Genomic DNA, 24,809 nt, shown 5'->3' with positions numbered 1-24,809 from the left:
ATGGAACAAAGGGTTACTCTGACAAAGAAAGGCTTATATTTTGCAAATTACAGTGTCTAGAGACTAGGCACCTGCAAGGTTATCTGATTGAGGTGTATAAAGCCTTGAATGGTTTGAGCATGCTCAATGCTGATGGAAACTGCATATGCTGGACTCATTGACACTCCATTCTGCTTTTGTTGACAAAGTGAAGGTTGGGAACACTTGCTTTTGGAGTGTGTACATTACCACAACCTCAGAAACCGTCTCCAGAACAAGATCCAGGACTTCCCCCAGCAGATCTGCATCAACTGACATGTACCCAGAACAATCTCGAATCCTTCCAGACCTTCGCAGCTGAGATATATCTGCCTGGAGGAGGACACTGATTGCCAATCACTGATGTGGAAATTCCGATCATTAATAGTGCCACTGCCAACTGAAAATCACTACTTCTGCTGACTGTTACTTCACTGCAATTTTTACCCCCCCCCTCTAACCTGCATTCTGAACTGGTTTCAGGGCCTGCCCTGGAACTAGGAGCAGCCTTGATCCACTTTCTCTTCTTTTCACTCTGTCCTGTGTGGGATGGTAATCCACTCTCTCATTCTTTTTTTTTTCTCTCTTTCTCTGCTGGCACCCCCAACTTATCTCTTCCTTTTCACTTTAGCCAGGGTGTGGGATTAAATTTTTTTTTTTTTTTTTTTACTTGCGATCTGTTGTGGCACCTGAGACTTGGGCTGTCACTGGTGCCAGACAGCTTTTTTTAATTTTTTTTATTGCGCCACGGGGAATTTTTTTCCCCTCTATGGAGTGGTCCCCAGAGAAATCTGGTCCACCTTTTGGCAACATCAGGTGGGTCAGAGTCTTATATCGAGACAGTACGTGCTCCATTGGGACTGGCCCACCTTCCCGTGGTGTGGACAAGTACTCAGAATTATCTATCCAGGTGATTGATGCTTCTGGGTATCCAAGTGGCTAGAATATAACAACAGAACACATATAATACACACAAACCTATACTACTCACATTTCTGGTCCTCTTACAGTGGTATTGTCCTTCACAGAGATGCGAGGCAGAGATGAACTCATGTTCTAGAAGCCGCCCTTAAAAAAACACATGTCCACACACACACACGTGGCAATTTAGACAAAGGCACAATATCATTAATAGAAAACTTTGTGACAAAGCCCTAAGTGGTGATGTTGAAGGTGTTGAGTCATTTAGAAAAAAATTAAATGAAATAATAATACAGTCAGGTCTTTGTTATTTTCAAATATATAATGCTGATGAAACAGGACTGTTTTGGTGTGGTCTCCTGGAAAATGCATAAGCCTCATGTACAGAGCAGTTCAATTCCAGGGTGGAAATAGAACAAGAAGTTTTCAGCACTTCTTTGTGCTAATGCAAGTGGAACTCATTGGCTCAAGTCTGTTGTGGTTGGCAGGGCTAAGAATCCAAGGGCATTAAAAGACTGTATATATGCATATTACTTGTTTACTACAGCTTGCAAAACGCTTGGTTCACACCAGAAATTGCAGAGAATTGGTTCCATAACCACTTCGTACCTGAAGTCAAGAGGTACTAGAAAGAAGTGTTGAAATTTTCAGATTACTAGATTAAGCACTTTTAATTCTTAACAATGCCCCCACACATCCAAATTTGAAAATATGTCCAGTAAGGATGGTAAAATTAAGTGCTTGGAAAGGCAGTTGTGTTTGGTGACATGGACCAAGGCATCATTATGGCCTGCAAGTTCCCTGATGAGGTGATGGTAGTGTTGAAGACAATGGATGAAGATAACAACACAAGAGGAAGAAGAATGCTGGAAAATATCAAATCATACAATATCAAGTCTGCTATCTTCAACTGTGCCAATGCATGGAAGGACACTAGAAAGGAAACTTTAGTGAATAGCTGGGAAAAAAACTTGCAAAATACAGATGGTGATATTGACTTTAAGGGATTAGAGCCAGAAGACTTTCAGACTGTGTTGAGGGCAGCTGGAGAGACTGAAATAATGCAAGAAAATATCCAAGATTAGCTTGAACTGGAAGAAGATCCTGGATTTCATCTTCTGACAGAGGAAGAAATTGCTGCAGATGTTATTAAGGATTCTGCTATGGAATAAGAATCAGATAATGAACTAGACAAACTGCAAGAATCTACAATTAAGAAGAAACTTAGCTCTGCAAGAGATGGGATTGATACAGTAATCAATTGTGGATTCTTCAACAATTTAAAAGTTGCAGTGGTATTTGTGAACACCTAAGAATTGAAAAACAGCAGCACAGGTCTGTTCAGACAAAACTTGACAGTTTCTTCAAATCTGTATTATTATTAGTATGTTTAAAAACAAGTACAACTTCTGAGTCTTCTATCAATGGATAAATGTATTGTCTTTTTATATTTTTTAAATAAAGGCTCTATAGTGATATATTTTTTTAAATTTATTTTTATCAGCACTATCTATATCATTAAATTTTCCATTTATTTGTATACTGAGTTTTTTTTTGTCTTTTAGGGCTGTCTTTTGCTTCACTAATCTGGATTATCACTTAATCCAGATGACTTCTCCCTCAGTTAATCTGGATTAGCAAGATAAGAAAGAGGGTTTACTGTATTGTTGTTTTTTTAAGATTACCTAAAACAAACAAAAAAAAAAAGTGTGTTAATTATAGATACCTTAGCTGGATATATAAAATACCCTTCATTGTCAGACATTTTTCATTTACTTTTATGATTTTGTGGCAGTCTGTATATTGTGATTGCAGTCTATTTATAGTGATTTGTGTCAAATAAGGTTGTTTATTATTTAGAATATTCAAATATAAAATTCCAAACATTCAAATATAAAATGAGAACTTAGTCCATTCAAATATAAAATGAGAACTTAGTCCAAAATATTCATAGATACCATATATAATTAGCATTAGCATTAGTAGAGGCATTTGATGCAAGAAAGCAAGCTTATGCAGCATCAGCCAAAAAAAAAAAAAAACAAAAAAAAAAACCACTTCCACTTCACCCCTCTGTTCGTTCAAAATACCTGTCCAGCTGAGCCTTAAACTTATTTAGGCTATCAACCTCCACCACAAGGGATGGAAGTCTGTTCCACCAACCAACCACTCGCTGGCTAAAGGCAAATTTCCGCACGTCTATCCTACATCTGTCTTTCCTCAATTTGAATTTATGCCCTCTCAGGTGATTATTCTGAGCTAGAGGAAGAATCCCATCAGCATTGAGCATGCTTAAACCATTCAAGGCTTTATACACCTCTATCAGATCACCTCGCTGGTGCCTAGTCTCCAGACACTGTAATTTGCAAAACTTAAGCCTTTCTTCGTAAGAGCACCCCTTTGTTCCATTCACTAATCTTGTTGCCCTTCTCTGTACTCGTTCCAGCAGCTCTACATCCTTCTTGAAATGAGGCCTCCAGACCTGTATACAGTACTCTAGGTGTGGCCTGACCATCGCCTTATACAATGGAATAATCACCTCCTTATCCCTGCTGGAAAAATTCCTGTATATCATTGACAATACTCCATGAGCTACTCTTGCAGCCCGTCTGCACTGCTCAGGGAACTTCATATCTGCCTGCACAACCACCCCCAAGTCCCTTTCATTCTCTACCACTGTCAGTGTTGTACCATAGAGTTGATACGTTGCTCTGGGGTTGCTGTTTCCCATGTGTAGTACTTTACATTTGTCAATGTTAAACTTCATTTGCCACCTCTCAGCCCATCTGCTCAACCTTTCCAGATCCTGTTGCAGCAGCATAGTGTCAGTAGTGTCCTTGACAACCCTGCCAACCTTTGTATCGTCTGCAAACTTGGACATTAAGCCCGATATACCATCATCAATATCATTTATAAATACAGAAAACAATAATGGACCCAACACTGAGCCCTGAGGGACTCCACTAATAACATCAGTCCACGATGAGCAGTGTCCATTGATTACCACTCTCTGTCTTCTCCCCCTCAACCACCCCTTTATCCATAGCAGCAATTTGCCTCCAATGTCACACTGCTCCAATTTGTGTAGCAGTCTTCCATGTGCAACAGTATCAAAAGCCTTTCTCCAAAATATAATTCAACCATGTGTTCATTTTGCTATTTTACTATTACTAATTTGAAGAATTATTTAAATTAGATTTGATTATTTCAGCTACCTTGTAGAAGTGGTCCTCAGACAACCCATTCCAGGATAAATGTGGAACAAAATAAAGAGTCTCTCATCAATATTAGCAAATACAAATTCTCATTAGTTATTTCTGGCCTTACCAAAATTCTTCATTCTGTAAATGAAATGGTAAGTTGAAAAAATATATTTTAATTATATATATATATTGAAACCTTGAGTTTTTAAGTGATTCAGAGTTCTAAATATTTGATACTGTTTAAGTTAAAAATGTGTGTACTTATGCAAAGAAAATTTACACATATGAACATTATTTAATTTTTTTTGTAGCATACATATAGCTAGAGACCTTGAACACTTTCTGTTCATAATAAAAATTGGTATAGAGATTACTCCATATCTAAGAACAGGTATCTCAAGAACTGAACTGGGATATAAAGCTATATAATTTCTTATTGCATTAGTAATGCTGAGGCATGGGTGTAGTTTTGGCAAAATGAGCTAATAATAGCTTGAAGCTCTTTTGGTTGCTGACAACTAATCAGGGACGAGATAGACAATGAGATAGATGTCTCATCTTTGCTTACCACCACAAAAAAAAAACTGAAATTTAGGATAGGAGCTATTTTGATGATGATAATATGAAATATCTGTATTGTTTGCCACCTTGTAACAGGATCCAGTTGATTGTTTGAAGGTGGACAAATTGATCATTAACTGTTCTATCTTAACCAGCAGGAAACAGATTAACATTATCACTTCTTCTTGTATAATAATGAATATGAAGGAAACTAGGGCTCATAAGTTCAAATTGAGAGAGAGAGAGGTTAATTATTGGAATAAGTTGCCTCCATGGGTGGTTGAAGCTTATAGCTTGGAGAAATTCAAAGCTCAGGTGAATAGACATCTACATTAAACGTAAGAAAAGCACCTGGGGTGGATGGGATCTATCCAGTTATATTAAAGGAGGTGGCAAAGCAACTAAGCAAACCCTTAGCCATAATTATGAGAGCATCCTTGGACTCAGGGGAGTTCCCGCGGACTGGAGATGTGCAAATGTATCCCCAATTCACAAAGGGGGATCGAAGGGTGACACGAGTAATTACAGACCAGTTAGTTTAACTTCTGTTCCGGGTAAAATAATGAAGTCGCTGGTTAAAGATGCATTGCAGGATCATCTAGACAAGACTACAGCAATAATTCAGACACAGCATGGGTTTGTTAAGGGAAAGTCTTGTCTGACAAATTTGATAGGTTATTATGATGTGGTTACAAAGGAACTGGAGGCAAAAAATAATTTTGATATCATATATTTGGATTTCAGGAAAGCTTTTGACACTGTTGCGCATGGAAGACTATTGTACAAATTGGAGCAGAATGGTATTAAGGGTAAGTTGCTACAATAGATAAAAGGATGGTTAAGTGGGAGAAGACAGAGGGTGGTAATCAATGGGTGCTGCTCTTCTTGGACTAATGTTATTAGTGGAGTCCCACAGGGTTCGGTGTTAGGTCCACTGTTGTTTTGTATATTTATCAATGATATTGATGAAGGTATATCAGGCTTAATGTCGAAGTTTGCAGATGATACAAAGGTTGGCAGGGTTGTTAATGACAGTAATGGCAGTGTGCTACTGCAACAGGATCTAGATAATTTGGGAAGATGGGCTAAGAAGTGGCAACTGAAGTTTAACCTTGACAAATGCAAAGTACTGCATATGGGTATAAGTAACCCCAGAGAAAAGTACCAACTGTGTGGTACTACACTTAAGGTGGTAGAAAATGAAAAAGACCTGGGAGTAATTGTGCAGTCAGATATGAAGTTCTCTGAACAATGCAGACAGGCTGCCAGGGCAGGTCATGGGGTTTTGTCAATGATATATAGGAATTTTGCTAGCAGGGAAAAGGAGGTGATTATCCCTCTGTATAAGGCAATGGTCAGGCCACACCTTGAGTACTGCATACAGGTCTGGAGGCCTCATTTTAGGAAGGATGTAGATTTACTTGAGCGTGTACAGAGAAGGGCAACAAGATTGGTGAGGGGAATGAAGGGATCCTCTTACCAAGAGAGGCTTAAGTTCTGCAAATTGCAGTGGCTGGAGACTAGGCACCTGCGCAGTGATCTGATTGAGGTATATAAGGCCTTGAATGGGTTGAGCACGCTGAATTCTGATGGGATCCTTCCACTTGTGCAGCTTACGAACCTAAGGGGGCATAAATAAATTCAAATTAAGAAAAGACAGATGTAGAATAGATGTGCGGAAATTTGCCTTTAGCCAGCGGGTGGTTAATTGCTGGAACAAACTTCCATCTGTCGTTGTGGAAGTTGATAGGTTGAATAAATTTAAGGAGGAACTGGACAGGCATTTGGAGGGAATGGTGTGTTTTTTTTTTTTTTTTTTTTTGGCTGATGCTGCATAAGCTCATACACTTGCTTTCTTGCATCACATGCCACTACTACTACTACTACATGAGGAGTGAGTCAAATTGGTGGTTTCTTAATTTTTTTTTGGGCTGGTGTAACAAAAGCTTAGGGCTTCTTTGCACTATGCAACTAATACTGATCTTTTCCATATGATTGGTTATTTTTTTTTGCTGTGACAGTCAAAAAATAATAGGGGCAAACACATTCACAGGTGCTAAAGATCTTATACAGACAAATATGATTTGCAATAATGTGCACAAAGAAATTTTTCTCAGTATATCCAAAGGGTAAAAAAATAGGTTACCACTTAATTGTGCTGACGAAAAAAAAATGGCACTGGCATGCTGATGGAATCTCTCATCCCAGGTTTCATACTATTCTAAGAAACAATTTTATATAGTAAAGATGGCAGTGTGTGCCGTAGAGTGGCCTGATGTAGCCCAGTGGTTAGGAGCGAGAGTGCATAGCACGCGTTCCTTGAGTGGACCGGAATTCAAGGCCGTGACTACTAAATACGATAAATATTTGTATTGACGATTTATTGTAAACTCTACTGACTTGGTTGTCGTGCCGGAGTATAAACAGAAAATTTAATTTTACATAAATCATCTTAGGAACATATTTTTAAGGTTTTGATAAAACTACATAAGTACAAAGTTGATATTAAAAGAATGTTTGAGAACTTCCTCACAAATTTTATGAGGATTACAACAAAGAATTGATTACTTGCAATATTTGAAATTATATTAAAAATTAACAAAAGAAACTAAATGCATAAATAGATTTGAATCAACTACTTAATTGGGATGAGGCTTGAATTCCTGTAGGATCTGTGGAAAAAACTTCTCAAAGCTAGTAAAAATGTTAGTAGAATTATTGTGAAATTAGTCTCCCTATTTAATTTTCTTTTCATTAGAATAATCCAACAATTCAGTTATGCAAAAACGTTTGAAGCTAAACAGTTTTCCTCCCCTGCCCCCCTTTTGACCTTAACAATGAAAGAAAAGGTATTTGTATTATAAAATTATCTTGATCAGCTGAGAGTGAGTTTGAGTTCTCTTTGAGTAACCACAGGTTCAGGAATCTTAGTATACTTTCAGGAAATAGGAATTTGTGTGCAAAGAAGTTTGCAACAAAATACTCTTTCTTATTTGAAAGAACTGAATATATTGTTTCTATTCATATTTAAAAAAAAAATTTACAAGGGCAAAATGAAACTTGTAGACATAAATCAGAATCTGTGTTCTCATAGCAGTCATCTAAAGTGGCCATAATAATTATGACTAAGCACAAACTTAAACTACTATACAAATTTTTGTTCATTCGAACAAAAACATAATGGTCTTTAAGGTGATTGTTCTTTTTAAAAATTGTTCAGTTCTGTTAAGCCACTTTCTTTCCAAAAATAAGATGCTCGTTAGTTCCCAGCAAAATAAACACTATCTTCTACCTGAGATTTTTCAGAGACAGTTATTATAAGTAATATAATATGCAGGACCACAATGGAAAACATTTCTTAATTTAATTCCAAAGAGAGTCAATTGTTGAAGTGAATTACATAATAATTTAGGAGTAATGTGGCAATGGTTTAAACATTTAGTGACAGCTTTAACACATCTTTGCATTAGCAGTGACTTGTATATAACCATTTAACCCCAGGGGCTCACATCTGGTGAGTATGGGCTTGGCACACCCAGGGTCCTGAGCTGGATATCATCATTCTTCTCTTTCTTGGTTGATTCCCTTCTACTTCTCTCTCTCCCCCCCCCAGGGTAATTCGGAAATTTTTTTTTTTAGCTGGTGCAGTATAAGCCTCAGGTTTCCTTTCACTATATGGCTAGTAATAATAATAATAACATTCAGATAAATTACCATATATTACTGGAATAACTAACATAAAATTCATTACTAATAGCCATATAGGCTTTTATATAGGCTTTTGCTGCACTGGCTGGGGAAAAAAAAACCCAAACTTCCTACAATCTAGTCTACCTAAACCTCTTCTCCTGCAATTTGAATTTATGCCCTTGGGTTCTGCAATTCTCTGTAACAGTGAAAATTCCGCCTTCATTAATTTTACTAACTCCTCTTAGAGCCTTATAAACCTGGTACCTGTTACCAGGTTTATAATACTCTGAGAAGGTTTTTCCTTAACAAAACCATGTTCTGTACTATTCAGAATGCTGCATCTATCTAAATGTCCCTGAATTGCACTCTTAACCATTGCTTCTAAGATTTTCCCATCACTGAAGTCAGACTAACCAGACTGTAGTTACCACTTCGCTCTTAGAACCACCTTTATGTATTGGCGATACCTTGGTACTTCTCCAATCCAAAGGAATCTCACTCAAGTCCAAAGATGCCATCATAATTAACTTCATTGATTTCATATGCTCCCTGGCAGCCTCCCTCAAAATTACTGGGTACATGCCATCTGCTCCAGGAGCCTTACTTGCCTTTATGCTCAAAAGGTTTTCTAATAAACAGTCATCTGTAATTTTGAAGTCACTAATTTCATATGACTCAGCCTCACTCACGCAGCCTCTTAGGAATTTTTCATGTCTCCACATACATGAAAAATTCCCTGTCCCCATTCTTTGCTCTCTTAGCAGCCTTGATCTCTCCAACCTTATCTGTAGTATTATTACAAATCAACTTGTGGCTGTTGTAGGCTTCAGTATTTTTCATCGCTCTGTATCTATCCCATGCTATCTGTTTCTGTTCTATTTGACCAGCCAGCTCCACATTCATCCATTTCAGCATCCTCTTCCTCCTGCAATATTTGCTTAATGGCATGTGTGTTCGTTGCTTCTGTGATTTTTGCTTTAATTTCATAATTCAAGTGTATTTGCCTTCACTCTGCAATCCGTCCAATTAATAGATGCCATATAGCACCTTAAACTGTCAAATTCTCCTCTTCTGAAATTAATACCAGTATGGTATTAATTATATTAATACCATATATAAATTAATCTAAATTAATATAAATTAATACCAGTAAGATAACTACCTTCCAATGGTTCCTGTATTTTAAGCCCTGTGATAACATCTAATTTGTGAGTAATGATGAGGTCAAGAATATTCTCACCCTTAGTATTATCTCTGACATGGTGGTACAAATAATAATCAGCTAGTTTAGAAAAATTTTTCTTCAAGGTGGGTGAGTTTTCCTCCCATGTATTCCAGTCAATCTGGGGCAGATTGAAACTACCCATAATAAGATATTTGCACTTGCCTGCCCATTCCTTCTGCAAGTAAAGATTGTGAAGAGAATGACGAGAGAAAAACTCTCGTCATTCTCTTCACAATTTTCTGGTCTGTAGATTACTCTCACTCTCATTATACCTTTGTTTTAATGAGAGAGGGAGTTATGAGAGTATGATGGGGGTTTCAAGAGCATGATGCTGCATGAAATGAGGCATCATACTATTTAATTACTCTTAACATATATTCTAATACAGGAGTACATTTCCTGCCTTTTTCTAAATTCCTCTCCTCTTCCTAATACTAGTACCTCTAGCAGATGCTCATGGCAGAGTCTCACATGTGAAGCATGAGTTGTGTTTTCTTCGTAATTACATTTAACATGTAAAATAATGCTAAGTATATAAAACATGTATGATTATACTAAGATATTCATATTTAAGAATTGATTTAGCACACAGATGTACATAAATAAAACAGGCAATGTTATTTTGTGTTAAAACTTTTACTTTTAAACTGTATTCATTTTTGTTTACTAAAAGATCCTCTGCTTACGAGAATACTGAATAAAGTTCAAGATTTTTTTTAGGAGGTTAACTTCAAAAAAATTAAAGAGTTTTCAGAAGCACAATCAAATCTGAATTCCAAAAGAATGAAGAAAAATATAGCATAATGCTTTAAGAATTCTAAGAGTAAGAACAGGTGCATGTATATTTGCAGGTACACCAATGCTAGGAGTATAGTAAATAAATTTGATAAATTTGAGGTGCTGGTCAAGACATCAAAGTCAGATATTGTTGGGATATCAGAGACATACAACGTGTACAGAAAGGGTAGACAAGGTAGAAAGGGAGGAGGGGTCATGCTGATAGTTATGAAACATAAATCTAAGGAAGTGCATCCAGTTGACATGGTGGACAGTGCAGTGTTGAGTCATTTTGATGTGACAAAAGCAGTGGGAAAGCAATATTTGAGAGTAGAAGTGTGTTATAGGCCTAATGACTCTGAGTATAATGAACAGCTGTACAGAGAAATAGAGTGGGCACCAGTAAATCAGATTGTCTTATAATGGGGGATTTTAACTTCCCAGATATAGACTGGAGCTTGTGGTTTGGTCACTCACACACTAGCAACACCTTTGTGGATTTATTGGATGATTGTTTTCTACGGCAGCATGTTTGAGAGCAAACTAGAGGGAGTAATACCCTTGATCTGATTATCAGCAGTGATTATTCATGCATTAAGAATCAGCAGATAAAGGAATGACTAGGTGGCAGTGATCACAGTGTACTAACGTGGGATTTACTCTAAGATGTAACTACCATCAGGGGTAAAGGGAAAAGTTTTTGCTTTTGTAAAGGTGACTACAGTGGTCACAGACAGTTTTTAAATTCTATACAGTGGGACTAACTGATGATGTTACCAATGGCAAATTCTAAATGAGAAGCATTCAAGGAATTCATCTTGGAAGCTACTAGACTTTTCATACCAACTAATTTTAGTTTACAAAAAGTTCCTGTGCTTATGAGAACACTGAATAAAGTTCAAAATTTGGATGTCAGATCAACTAATGAGACTCGTGGTGGAGAAGAAAAATGCATGGGATGCATATAAATTATCAGGAGACACAGATGCCTATGGTAGATAAAAGATAGTTTGTAATCAAGTCACAAAGGAGATTAGGCAAGCAAAGGCAGATTATGAGAAATCTTTGGCAAAGGATGCAAAGAAAAACAGCAAAGACTTTGTTAGTTATGTAAACTTTAGAAGGAAGGAAGAGGAACTTTAGAGGAAGATGAATCAGATTGGTCCACTTGATATTGATGGTACAATTGTTGATGATTCTGCTCAGGTAGCTGACACACTGAATGAGTATTTTGCATCTACACCCACACATGAGAAATTCTGTAGGGAAGTGGAGTCCAGAAGCTTTTCAAACTCTATTAGGGAGTTAAATGATTTTGTAATAACTGAGAGCAAAGTAGAGGAGAAATTGCTGAAGTCAAACATCAGGAAGGCAGCTGGGAGTGGATTGGATCTATCCAGTTATATTAAAGGAGGCAGCAAAGGAACTAAGCAGGCCCTTAGCCATGATTATGAGGGCATCTTTGGACTCAGGGGAGGTCCCCATGGATTGGGGATGTGCAAATTTATCTTAAATTCTAGAGGAGTTGAGCAAATGGACTGAGAGGTGTCTACTGAAGTTTAACATTGATAAATGCGAAGTACTGCATATGGGTAGTAACCCCAGAGTAACATACTAACTGTGTGGTACTACACTCAGGGTAGTGAAGAATGAAAAAGACCTGGGGGGGTAATTGTGCAGTCAGATATGAAGTTTTCTGAACAGTGCACACAAGCTGTAAGAGTAGCTCATGTGGTCTTGTCAATGATATATAAGAATTTTTCTAGCAGGGATAAGGAGGTGATTATCCCCTTGTATAAAGCAATGGTCAGGCCACACCTTAAGTACTGCAAAGAGGTCTGGTTGCTTCACTTTAGGAAAGATGTTGACCTACTAGAACGAGTACAGAGAAGGGCAACGAAATTAGTGAATGGAACAGAGGGTTGCTGTTACCAAGGTAGGCTTAAGTTCTTCAAATTGCAGCATCTGGAGACTAGACACCTGCGAGGTGATCTGATTGAGGTGTATAAGGCCTTGAATCATTTGAGCAAGCTCAATGCGGATGGGATTCTTCCTCTTGCTCAGATTCTGCAACTGAAGAGGCAAAAATTCAAATTGAGGAAAGACAGTTGTAGATAGACGTGCAGAAATTTTCCTTTATCAACCATCAGCCACCCACTGGTGGTTGCTTCTGGAACAAACTTCCGTCTGTTTTTGTGGAAGTTGACAGCTTAAATAAATTCAAGGCTGAACTAGGCAAAAATTTTTGGAGTGAATAGGTGGGTGAAACGGGAAGGTGTTTTTTTTTTTTTGGTTGATGCTATACAAAGGGTACTAGGAAAGTTTTGCAATATGACGCAACAATGAATCACAGGAAGCTGCTTGTTGCTGCATGTTGAGACATGTTCATATGTGCATAGTAGCCGCCGCGCCAAGTCGATGGGCTCAGTTATTCATTAGTAGTGAGAGTGTAAAGTGCTTGCGATGGCATCGTGGTCACGAAATGAGATAAGGACAGTTTTGCGGTATAATTTCGTGCGTGGTTTAACCAAGACCAGTGCTTAGAAGAAGTGACTCTTGCACTAGATGTTGATTGCCCACATTGTACAACGATATTCAGGTGGTATAGAGAATTCCAAAGGGGAAATTTCACTCTGGAGGATTCTGAGAGGCCGGGAAGGCCACGAACGTCAGTTACGGAGGAAAACGTTACTGCTGTGAGGAAAATGCTTGACGAAAACAGGTGAGTGACCTACCAACAGATAGAGGATACTTTGGGCCTAAATGCACCAGCAATTCGTTCGATTCTGCAAGATCATTTGCACGTGAAGAAACTTTGTTCTCTCTGGGTGCCGCATCAACTGACTGAAGAGCAGATGACACGACGTGTGACTTGGTGCCGGGAGATGTTAAAAAAGTTTGATAAGGGACAATCTCGGTATGTGAACAACATCGTGACAGGTGACGAGACTTGGCTGTACTATTATGATCTGCCGACCAAGGCTCAAAACAAAGTTTGGGTCTTTGATGATGACGACACACCCGTAATTGTCAGAAAATCCCGATCTGTAAAGAAGAAAATGATAGCTGTATTTTTCAAATCGAGTGGAATTGTGGAACGTGGCGTTTTGGACACACAGAAGACAGTCACAGCTAAGTGGTATACTAAACAATGCCTGCCTAAAGTCATTGGATCTATGAAGAACCTGCGGCCAAAGTCAAGAATGGACACCTGGTACCTCCATCACGATAATGCTCCAGAGCCTGCACCGAATATTTGACCACGACAGGACTGAAACTTCTCGAGCACCCTTCCTACAGTCCAGACCTTGCTCCCTGCGACTTTGCACTGTTCCCGCATGTGAAAATGAAGCTAAAAGGGAGGCGGTTTTCCAGTGATGAGGACCTTCCACGGGCTTGGGACAACGAGTGTGCTTTACTCCCTAGTGAAACTTGGCAGAACTGGTTTAAAGATTGGTTTCGGAGGATGGAGAGGTGTATTGAATGTAGAGGAAATTACTTTGAAAAAATTAAATAAACAAAGCTGTATTGCAAAACTTTCCTAGTACCCTTTGTATAAGCTTGCTTTCTTGCATCATATGCCTCTACTAATGTTAATGCTAATAGTCTTAGTGGCAAAAATATTATCTCTTCCAGTAGGATGAGGTACTTTTCATGTCAGTTAATGCTGAGTATTCAGTCTCAGTCTTTGGTGGGAGCAGAATTGATTCCTTTTATCAGAAATTGAATGCAGTAATGGATAAATTCTGTTTGTTTCTATTTATTGTATTGAAAGGTTCCCCTATAAATTTATAGTATTGTACTGCATTGGGAAAAATGCAACCCAGTTCTAATGGTTAAAGGTACTTATGGTAGTTATGAGTTTAATGGAAGTTTTGCTTCCATACACCTCTTGCCTGTTCACTTAGACAAAATACATTATTCACACTTCAGCATATACACTGAGTGAACACTGAATTATGACCACCTACCTAATACTTTGTAGGTCCTCCTTTTGCCCTCAGTACAGCAGCAATCTGATGTGGCATTGATCCAGTGGTGAGCTGTGAATATTTTAACAATGGGCTTGCAAGCATTTTGCCGACTTTTTAAGTGAAAATTCTTTAGTAGTGCCCCAGGCAGTTTTCACATTGAAGCGACTTGCGTCCGTGGTTTGACAAAAATCGTCACGAAAATGAGACATGAAATGATTCCCTCCACATTGTACTATTCCCTACCAGGCAAGCTACGCGGCACTGTATGTAGCAGTGACATACAACGCAATCAGTACCCCTACAGCGCAACCATGGTGTAACTCGAGTTTACGTTTTAAATCGCCATATCTCAGCTTCTAGCGCTCCGATTTAAAAAAGAAATTATTTCTTTAGTCATTCTCTACTATATTTCATAAAAAATTTCGACGGAAAAAATTTCTAATTCAACATGTCGAAAAGTAAACATTTCAAAAGATTCTAAAGAAGTTTCAGACTTCCAACATGCATGCTCAGTGTGCGCACACTTTTTTCCATGATAAAATTTTAATATCGCGAATAAAAAATAACACATTTCCCATAACACAAATAACATAAAGAATCACAAAACTTTCTAGAATATAAAAACAATTATTACATTAAAAAAACACAAACTATTCTAGAAAAGGTACAAAAAATCACAGCTTACCTGAAGGGGGGAAGAAGAGTTATAGGACATCATGTTTATCCCAAAAAAGTGGTTTGCATAACATTGGTATTTTTCTTTGTTGGCAGTTCATTATGATGCCATTTGATCAATTGTTGTCTGGATTCAGAACTGCATAAATTTTTAGGGGAAAAGTTTTTGTTTGTATTGTTAGCTTTTGTACACCCATATGGAGCATATTTTTCAGTATTCGAAACTGTTTGTCATTATTTTGAACATTGATGCATTAGCAGTGTCACTGGCTTTTATATGACAATCATTTTCATTGACCTTTGTTTCATTTGCAATGTGACCTCTTTGTGTCTTCCTCTTTTGGCCCTATCATGAAACTGTTTGTCCTTTTTTAAAAATGTAAAAACCTTATACAGATGTCACTGACATACAGTTTCATCTCCTTTGATTAATTTTTTATGTAATTTTTGACTGTTTTTCACCATAGGACATTAGAATATTTATGACCTGCTCTTGGTTTCCATAATGATTTGAGGCAGTCATTCAAAACTTACAATAACAAAACAAAATGATATATTTTAATATAATTTTTTGTTTTAAAAAATATATGTTTAATATCATTTATAATCATTCATTTATAATCAACCATTCTTTTTCATTATTTAATTTTATGTCCCCTTATGAGTGTTGTCTGAGAAAGAATAAGGATGCCATTAGCATTTAGTTTACTCAATCTATTTAAAGCCTTAAACACTTCTTCAGTAGTGTCCAATGGGTACTCTTTCCAAGTTACAGAACTTGGTATGAGTACTTATGAGTACTTGGTATGAGTACTTATTCATCAGTACATCCTTCCTAAAATGAGACTTCTTTGTGCAGTATCCAAGGTGTGGCCTGACCATTGCCTTATACAATGGGATAAGCACATGTTTTGTCCAGTTATTCCAGTCATATGGGAAACACTTGTACTTTTCCATTAAAGATATAACTCTATCCTAAATACCATCAGGTATACACTGAAGTTTGTATGGTAAAAAGAAGTTGAAAATGTTATTTACTTCTTTAAATGAATTGGTTTGTAGCTCCTTACTCAGTGGTGCCTGAGTCTTGAGGGGCCTAACTGCTGTTTGACTATTTGCTTACAAAATTTGATGGAGATTTTGTTCACAACCAACTTATTCTAAATTTTACTAATGCTTAGAAAAAATTTGCTTGCTTAAAAAGAAAATGAAAAACTTTATAACATCCCAATGGCAAAGGAAACTGATTCAAGAAATTTAGCCGGAGAAGTGGCTGGAAACGACGTAGTAAGATTTGAAATTTCACTAATATACCTTAAATTAAAAAAAAAAAAAAACATTCTATAGAGTTCTTGTTATCCTTTTCACTCTAGAGCAAATTAAAAAAAAAAAAAAAGTATAAAATGCCCTAGATGAACAAAGCTGGATGTGGTAGTGACATTGTCCATGTTTTGACACCACTTTCCAATATATTCAGTAGATGTATAATTCTGAAATGTCTTTTATAAGAATGGAAAAAGTGTAGAATGTTTTCCCATTCCCAAAAAATTGAGTAAATTTTTTGACCAGAAACATGACTCTGTAAAGACCTATTTCAATCATTGCTCCTAGCAATTTATCATTTCATATCTGATGGAATGCTGGTGTTGATGGCTGTTGAAGTAGTAGAGTTTCATCTGTAAAATAAAAAAAAAAATTAATTAAAAAAAAGTCAGTATAAGTTATGCTGATAAACAGAGCCCATTGATTTGAAAACAGAAGATAAAAATGCAAATACTGCTGCAGATAAAAAAAAAAAAATTAGCATAAGCATTAGTAGAGGCAATATGATACAAAAAATCAAGCTTATACAGCATCAGCCAAAAAAAAAAAAAAAAAAAAACCAACCCAAAAAAATTAATGTATTTATATATATATGCTTGTGATACAGAGTTACCACAAAATAATTAAACACTTTAAAAAGATTTAAACACTAAGAAGATTTTTCTTTATTGAAAAAACTGTAACTAGAATTTTTTACTTGGATATACTTCAGCTGGTTAAAGCCTCAGCGTAATGAAGATTTCAAAGATTTGATTTTAAGCAAGAGGGAGATACTGCCCTATTGCTACAATGCAGTAACAGGATTCCTGAGTATGGCAAATTGCTCAGATGGATTTTTCTATTCAGCTCCAAAGGCATGGTCTCTCAGATTGTGCAATCTGATCACCCTGAATTTCTGTAACTGCATGAAAGATCAAGTGCATGTTCCTTCTCTTCTACAATTTGCAAACTCAAGTATAGGGTTTACAACCTGTGAAATCCATTGATGGGAGATACCTTGTGCACAGTATGAGATGAGTTTTTGTCATGTTCAGGGTTGCCAGTGGATCCCACATTAAACACATAGGTTAGGAACAACTTTTTAGCTATCCTTTCAAGGAATGTAACCTTGGTCTTTGTGTCATGTTTAGTGTACTTGTAATAAATTTTTATTGTTCAGTTTTTTGTAATAATTCTATATATTTCTCAGTTAATTGTTTTCTTAGGCAGCAGTTATCTTCTGCTCTAAACTTGGAGCATTCATGATGCCTGAAAATAAGATTAAAAAATATATATATAAATTGTGAAAGGGATTTTATTTTTTGTGCATAATGCCTTAAAACTATCCTGTATTTCATTTAAAGTACTTTTAAGGGTATTAACATGCCAAGCCTTTTAAAAAAAAAAAAAAAATGTTTCCTTTCTTAGCGCACACATGGTCAGATCCAGCCAGAATTTGAAAAGAACTTTTATGAATCTCAGCTTATTGTTCTAGACACTCTTGAAAGGTGCCTTAATGGAGTAAGTGTATGTTGAGCTGTATTTTTACTTTTACTACATAAATATCTTAGTTTAGCATTTTATATTGTTTTATTTTTTTTTTATGAAATTCTAAAAATTTTTGGCAAAGACTGCATGAGAAGCACACAAAAGTTCGATGAAATTTACCGGTAAAAGTACTTTGCCGTAACAGCATTTGTATTTTTGCTCGCTCAGTAAACATACATTGGGTGTTATCGGTCAGGAGTAGAAATTGAATCCCATGGGAGATTGAAACCCTCCCGAAGTGGAGGGGGTAACCTGACCTTTTTTCTTTAGAATCACTAGTGGATTAGTGGATAAATTGTTTATTAAGAAAAAAAAAAAGGCAAAGGAAGCCCACAGGATAAGCACAGCAAACGTCGAAAACGTTTACCGGTGAAACTACGTTACGAACATTTTTTACAACATCAGAACTTCCAATATGACTCTGTTCTTGATTCAGTTAGTTAATTCAATTAGTGATTCTAAAGAAAAAAGGTCAGGTAACCCCCCCCCCCACTTCGGGAGAGTTTCAAGCTCCTGTGGGATTCAACTTCTACTCCAGACCGATAACACCCACAGTCTGTTTACTGAGCAAGCAACAATACAAATGCCGTTACAGCAAAGTACTTTTACCGGTAAATTTCATCGAACTTTTGCATGCTTCTCGTGCAGTCTTTCTTTACCTTAGCCAAATTTTCTTTTTATTCACAGCTGGTTTTTATTTGCTATTGATCTGCTTTAATTTTTAATTCTATTTCTGTTAAATAGATGACTGTTGTTCTTATACACAGAATGACACAAAAGTCAATTAATAACAAATGAAAAAAAGTTGTCTTAAATCTTTACCTTTTAACTGGTGGAGATTTTTGTAACAATTTTGTATGAACCATAAAACAGTGCTCCTAGAAATTTATCTGTTCATATCTGATGGAATGCTGGTGTTGCTGGCATGAATTAAGAACACAAGTCATTAAATGATTGTGGTTCTGCTAAATAAACATGCTATTTAACATATATGCCTATATGAGTACCAGTGAATCAGAGAAAGGAATCCAGGGGAGTGAGTTTGCAGCCAGGGAGCGCAAGACACAGCTCCACATACTCCAAACCATTGAGCATATTATTCATTTCCTGATAGATTGAGAGCAAAGTGAAAAATGTATTAACCAGTTAGAACAGCATCTAGCACTGAGTATTCAGTGCCTGTCATCAAAATGATCAGCTGTAATTGTCAAGTGCTTGCTCAAATATGTGATAGTTAACATGCTCTTTGAAGAATTTCCCACAACTGTGTCAGAAAGCATATCATACAATCAAATTTTCAGTTCCAGGGTTCAATTGGTGCATCCAGTCAGGATTACTTTATGACTAGTAATGCATAATGTGTGTGAGTTGGGCCATTCAAGAATAAACATTCAGATAGCATGCTGTGGTGTCTGACCAAATGCTTTTATATCTAGTTGCAGAATGTCTTTTGCTGATCTGTTTTTTTCATTTTGTGCAAATACTGCAATTTGTATAAATATATATTTTTTCTTCTTGAATATTTATATTTTATATGTAATAAATTCTAATCTCAACGATGTCCATTTCCACTTACAGTCTGCCAAACCCCATGTACTTTTTCTGACAGAATCTCAGTTATTGGTTGATTCAACCACTTGATTCAAACACTGATCTCCCATGCAATAGTCAGCCGTCATGATGACATTTCACCTCCCCATCTCCATGTCTTTAATGTTTCTGGTGAAACCTGTTACCCTCTTCTTCACTAACGCTTCCTAGATTTTCTGGGAAGTAGTCGATGTGGAAGTGTAAAAAATGTACCTTAACACTCACGTTGCGAACCAGCTCCTTGAGGCTTGCTAACACATTTTCAATTATATTCTTGTAGTCTGGATCCTTGTTGTTCCCTAAGAGGTTCTCAACAACAGACCTGAAGCCCGTTGTTGAGAACCCAACAGATCCGTGCTTATTTTTCTCTTTTATTCATAGTTCCCTCATCGGTTTGTGAATTTGAGGTCCAACAAAAATTCCTTGTTTTAGCTTCTCTTGGGTGATGGATGGGAATTTAGTATAAAGGTAGTTGAAGTAGGGACTTCCTGAGGTAAAGTTTCACAAACTGTTTCATCAAACCCAGTTTGATGTGCAAGGGTGAAAGGAGGAGAGTTTTGGGATCTACCAGTGGTTAATAAACTATGTTCTTTGATCCAAGCAACAAACTGCCCCTCTTTGGCCAGACCTTGATATCCTAGTGCTTACTCCTTGCCCAACTGTCCTGCTTACACAAAAGCAAGACATTTTTGTGTAGCATAGCCAGATTGCTGTCTAAGTAACATTAAAATCAGTGCAGCAAACCAACCATGTTCTTCATACTTAATATTTGTCAACAATTTCAAGTTCTTTTATTTCTTTCAAATGCATAGAGGAAGCTATTGGAATTGACCCATATTTATTTCCATTTTGGAGCAACACGCATTTGAGACCCCTCTTTGATAAGTCAATAAAAAGTCTCCACTCTACTGGATTATAATTAATTCCTAAATAGTTCATTTAGTCCCTTCATGCTGAGAAGAGGCTGTGTGAGTGAGGCTGAGCCATATGAAATTAGTGATGTAGTAGCAGTAGTAGTAGTAGTGGCATGTGATGCAAGAAAGCAAGTGTATGACTTATGCAGCATCAGCCAAAAAAAAAAAAAAAAATCACACCATTCCTCCAAATGCCTGTCCAGTTCCTCCTTAAATTTATTCAACCTATTAACTTCCACAACGACAGATGGTAGTTTGTTCCAGCAATTAACCACCCGCTGGCTAAAGGAAAATTTCCGCACATCTAGTCTACATCTGGCCTTTCTTAATTTGAATTTATGCCCCCTTAGGTTCGTAATCTGAACAAGTGGAAGGATCCCATCAGAATTCAGCGTGCTCAACCCATCCAAGGCCTTATACACCTCGATCAGATCGCCGCGCAAGTGCCTAGTCTCCAGCCACTGCAATTTGCAGAACTTAAGGCTCTCTTGGTAAGAGGATCCCTTCATTCCCCTCACCAATCTTGTTGCCCTTCTCTGTACATGCTCAAGTAAATCTACATTTGGACTAATGTTATTAGTGGAGTCCCACAAGGTTCGGTGTTGGGTCCACTGTTGTTTTGTATATTTATCAATGATATTGATGAAGGTATATCAGGCTTAATGTCAAAGTTTGCAGATGATACAAAGGTTGGCAGGGTTGTTAATGACAGTAATGGCAGTGGCTACTGCAACAGGATCTAGATAATTTGGGCAGATGGGCTAAGAAGTGGCAACTGAAGTTTAACCTTGACAAATGCAAAGTACTGCATATGGGTAGAAGTAACCCCAGAGAAACGTACCAACTGTGTGGTACTACACTTAAGGTGGTAGAAAATGAAAAAGACCTGTGAGTAATTGTGCAGTCAGATATGAAGTTTTCTGAGCAATGCAGACAGGCTGCCAGGGCAGGTCATGGGGTTTTGTCAATGATATATAGGAATTTTGCTAGCAGGGAGAAGGAGGTGATTGTCCCTCTGTATAAAGCAATGGTCAGGCCACGTCTTGAGTACTGCATACAGGTCTGGAGGCCTCATTTTAGGAAGGACCTTATACATAGGGACAATCACCTCCTTTTCCCTGCTAGCAAAATTCCTATATATCATTGACAAAACCCCATGACCTGCCCTGGCAGCCTGTCTGCATTGTTCAGAGAACTTCATATCTGACTGCACAATTACTCCCAGGTCTTTTTCATTTTCTACCACCTTAAGTGTAGTACCACACAGTTGGTACGTTTCTCTGGGGTTACTTCTACCCATATGCAGTACTTTGCATTTGTCAAGGTTAAACTTCAGTTGCCACTTCTTAGCCCATCTGCCCAAATTATCTAGATCCTGTTGCAGTAGCACACTGCCATTACTGTCATTAATAACCCTGCCAACCTTTGTATCATATGCAAACTTTGATATTAAGCCTGATACACCTTCATCAATATCATTGATAAATATACAAAACAACAGTGGACCCAACACCGAACCCTGTGGGACTCCACTAATAACATTAGTCCACGAACAGCAGCACCCATTGATTACCACCCTCTGTCTTCTCCCACTTAACCATCCTTTTATCCATTGTAGCAACTTACCCTTAATATCATTCTGCTCCAATTTGTACAATAGTGTTCCATGCGCAACAGTGTCCAAAAGCTTTCCTGAAATCCAAATATATGATATATGAAAATTATTTTTTGCCTCCAGTTCCTTTGTAACCACATCATAATATCCTATCAAATTTGTCAGACAAGACTTTCCCTTAACAAACCCATGCTGTGTCTGAATTATTGCTGCAGTCTTGTCTAGATGATCCTGCAATGCATCTTTAACCAGTGACTCCATTATTTTACCTGGAACAGAAGTTAAACTAACTGGTCTGTAATTACTCGTGTCACCCTTCAATCCTCCTTTGTCCTTTGTGAATTGGGGATACATTTGCACCTCTCCAGTCCGTGGGAACCTCCCCTGAGTCCAATGATGCTCTCATAATTATGGCTAAGAGTTTGCTTAGTTGCTTTGCCGTTTCCTTTAATATAACTGGATAGATCCCATCCACCCCAGGTGCCTTTCTTATGTTTAACTTCAACAATTTCTCCTCCACTTTGCTCTGTTATTACAAAATGTAATTACAGATGGTTGTTTATTAGAAAACTTTTGAGTATGAAGGCAAGTAAGGCTCCTGGAGCTGATGGTATGTACCCAGTAATTTTGAAGGAGGCTGCCAGGGAGCATAGGGAACCAATGAGGTTAATTATGAGGGCATCTTTGGACTCAAGGGAGATTCCTTTGGATTGGAGAAGTGCCAATATATCGCCAATACATAAAAAGTGGTTCTAAGAGTGAAGCTGCTTGTGAATTATTAACTGCTGAAGGTGATACCTCACATAGAAAAACAAAAGATTAAAATTAATTATTCTCTTATGCTGTCAGTAAAAATGTTACACTTAGGTTTGCTGTTAGTGTTGGGTGTAATTTGCTTCCAAAATTTGCTGTGAAATGCAAGTGATCCAGCAGTTTGCCCTGGGAGAGGATGGAGTCTGTTGGGGTGTTGCTCAGGCAGATAAGATCTTGCCTTAGTATTTATAGTCCCGTTTTGTTGTGCTGGTGGGTTCCTGGCCCTATGTTGTTAACATCTAACAGATGTTAGATAGGTGTTTAATAACACCCGTCTAAGATGCTAGATAGGTGTTTAACAACATAGGACTTAATAGGTGTTTAATATCTGTATGTGATTTGGCATCTAAGTTTATGATGTAATTAGACTGTCATTTGAGAGCTTAAATAGTAGAGACCTACCTCCTCATGGTAGGGTGTGATGCCCCATCCCCACCATGAAGTTAAAGGTCACTCTCCTGATTAAATCTCTTTTTTATTTTTACTTTATGTTTAAGTTGACCCAGAGATGTGGTCTCTGTTTTTGTTTGATAAAACTACTGATATGACATGGTTATGTAATTAAAAGCAGATCAGCTCTAGTTGCATGTGTGTGTGTGGAAGCATAGGGGGGCGGCAACTAGCTTACTTGCTTGCTTAAATGTATATGTAATGCTGTTATTGTTGGGTGCAGTGCACTTCAAAAATTTGAAGGAGAACGAGAGGAGGGAAACCAGCTCAACAGCAAGAATTGAATTCCACCTGAATCAGAGCTAAAATGGCTCTGATTGAGGAAAAATAGTCATATACTTTTTTGAAATTTTTTTAACAACAAACCTGCATAGAATAAATACTACAAGCTAGGTATACTCTTATGTCATTGGTAAAAAATACACACACATCACTTTGGCATTGTTGACAGAGGCTGTCTTTGATATGATCGGAAATGGCTTGCTTTGTTTTTCTTGTTAACAAGAGAAACAAAATAGGATACTGGTAAGTCAGCTTTACCTTTTGTTGAGGATGCACAGACCCATCTTGTAACAGATGGGAGTGTAGATGTACATGAGTAGTGGCCAGTAGCTCTGAGAGGCCAGAATGCCAGATTATAATTTGTACAAGGAGCAATTTTTCTACTCTTATCCTGTTTTAAAATTATGAGCTTTTAGTGTTGGCAGAAAGTGAAGCAGAAGATTTGGATTCAAGCCAGTTGCAATATCCAAAATTCTTATTTTTAATAGCCTTAGTGCATTTTTTTGGAAAACAGGTTTAGATAATGGATGAGGTTTTAAGGTGGAATAAAGCATTTCATCCTTAAAAGAATAATTTCACTGGCATGGTCTGAGCAAACAACATTGGTATCATAAGATTGATAAAAGCAGTGCAACCAAAGAAAAAAATAGAAATTTTATTCTTATGTCAAACAGTATGAAGCTGAGAATGGACACACACACACGCGCGCACACACACGCGCGCGCACACACACACACACGCACACACACACACACACACACACACACACACACACACACACACACACACACACACACACACACACACACACACACACACACACACACACACACACACAGAGAGAGAGAGAGAGAGAGAGAGAGAGAGAGAGAGAGAGAGAGAGAGAGAGAGAGAGAGAGAGAGAGAGAGAGAGAGAGATAGGGGGGGGGGGGCTCCATTGGAGGAAACCATCACCAAGTTGTGATCTGAGATGTCCATTTACACTGACTGACTATTTGAATGGCTGTTTGTGAGAAAAAGAAAGTGTTGGGTGTGTGGTTAGGTTTGTCTAATATTCTGGAGTAAATGAACAAGCTAAGTGTAATCATTAGTAATTGAAAAAGGCTCATCATCTTGGCCAGCTGGGTCTGCGCAACTAGAAAACTGAAGCCAACTGGGGTTGTGAACATTAAAATTACCAAGAAAAGTTACCTCACTGTTAGGAAAGGTAGATTGGAGAAAGTAGAGTAGTTTCAAAGGAAGGAAGTCAGA

General features: G+C 37.5%; 1 protein-coding gene across 1 annotated transcript in view; it reads left to right on the top strand.

Annotated features, from left to right (window-relative positions):
• Nucleotides 1-24,809, top strand: part of Nf1 (neurofibromin 1) — a 1,111,953-nt gene that overhangs the window by 16,184 nt on the left and 1,070,960 nt on the right. The window contains exons 2-3 of the mRNA XM_090369763.1: nucleotides 4,151-4,294; nucleotides 17,775-17,867. Of these exons, the coding sequence (XP_090225889.1) occupies nucleotides 4,151-4,294; nucleotides 17,775-17,867 (237 nt within the window). The remainder of the gene's footprint in view (nucleotides 1-4,150; nucleotides 4,295-17,774; nucleotides 17,868-24,809) is intronic.

The sequence above is a fragment of the Mastigoproctus giganteus genome, chromosome 3 (genome assembly GCF_048544385.1).
Source record: "Mastigoproctus giganteus isolate SK-2022 chromosome 3, ASM4854438v1, whole genome shotgun sequence".
NCBI lineage: Eukaryota > Metazoa > Arthropoda > Arachnida > Uropygi > Thelyphonidae > Mastigoproctus > Mastigoproctus giganteus.
This window is presented reverse-complemented; position numbering and strand designations above follow the sequence as displayed.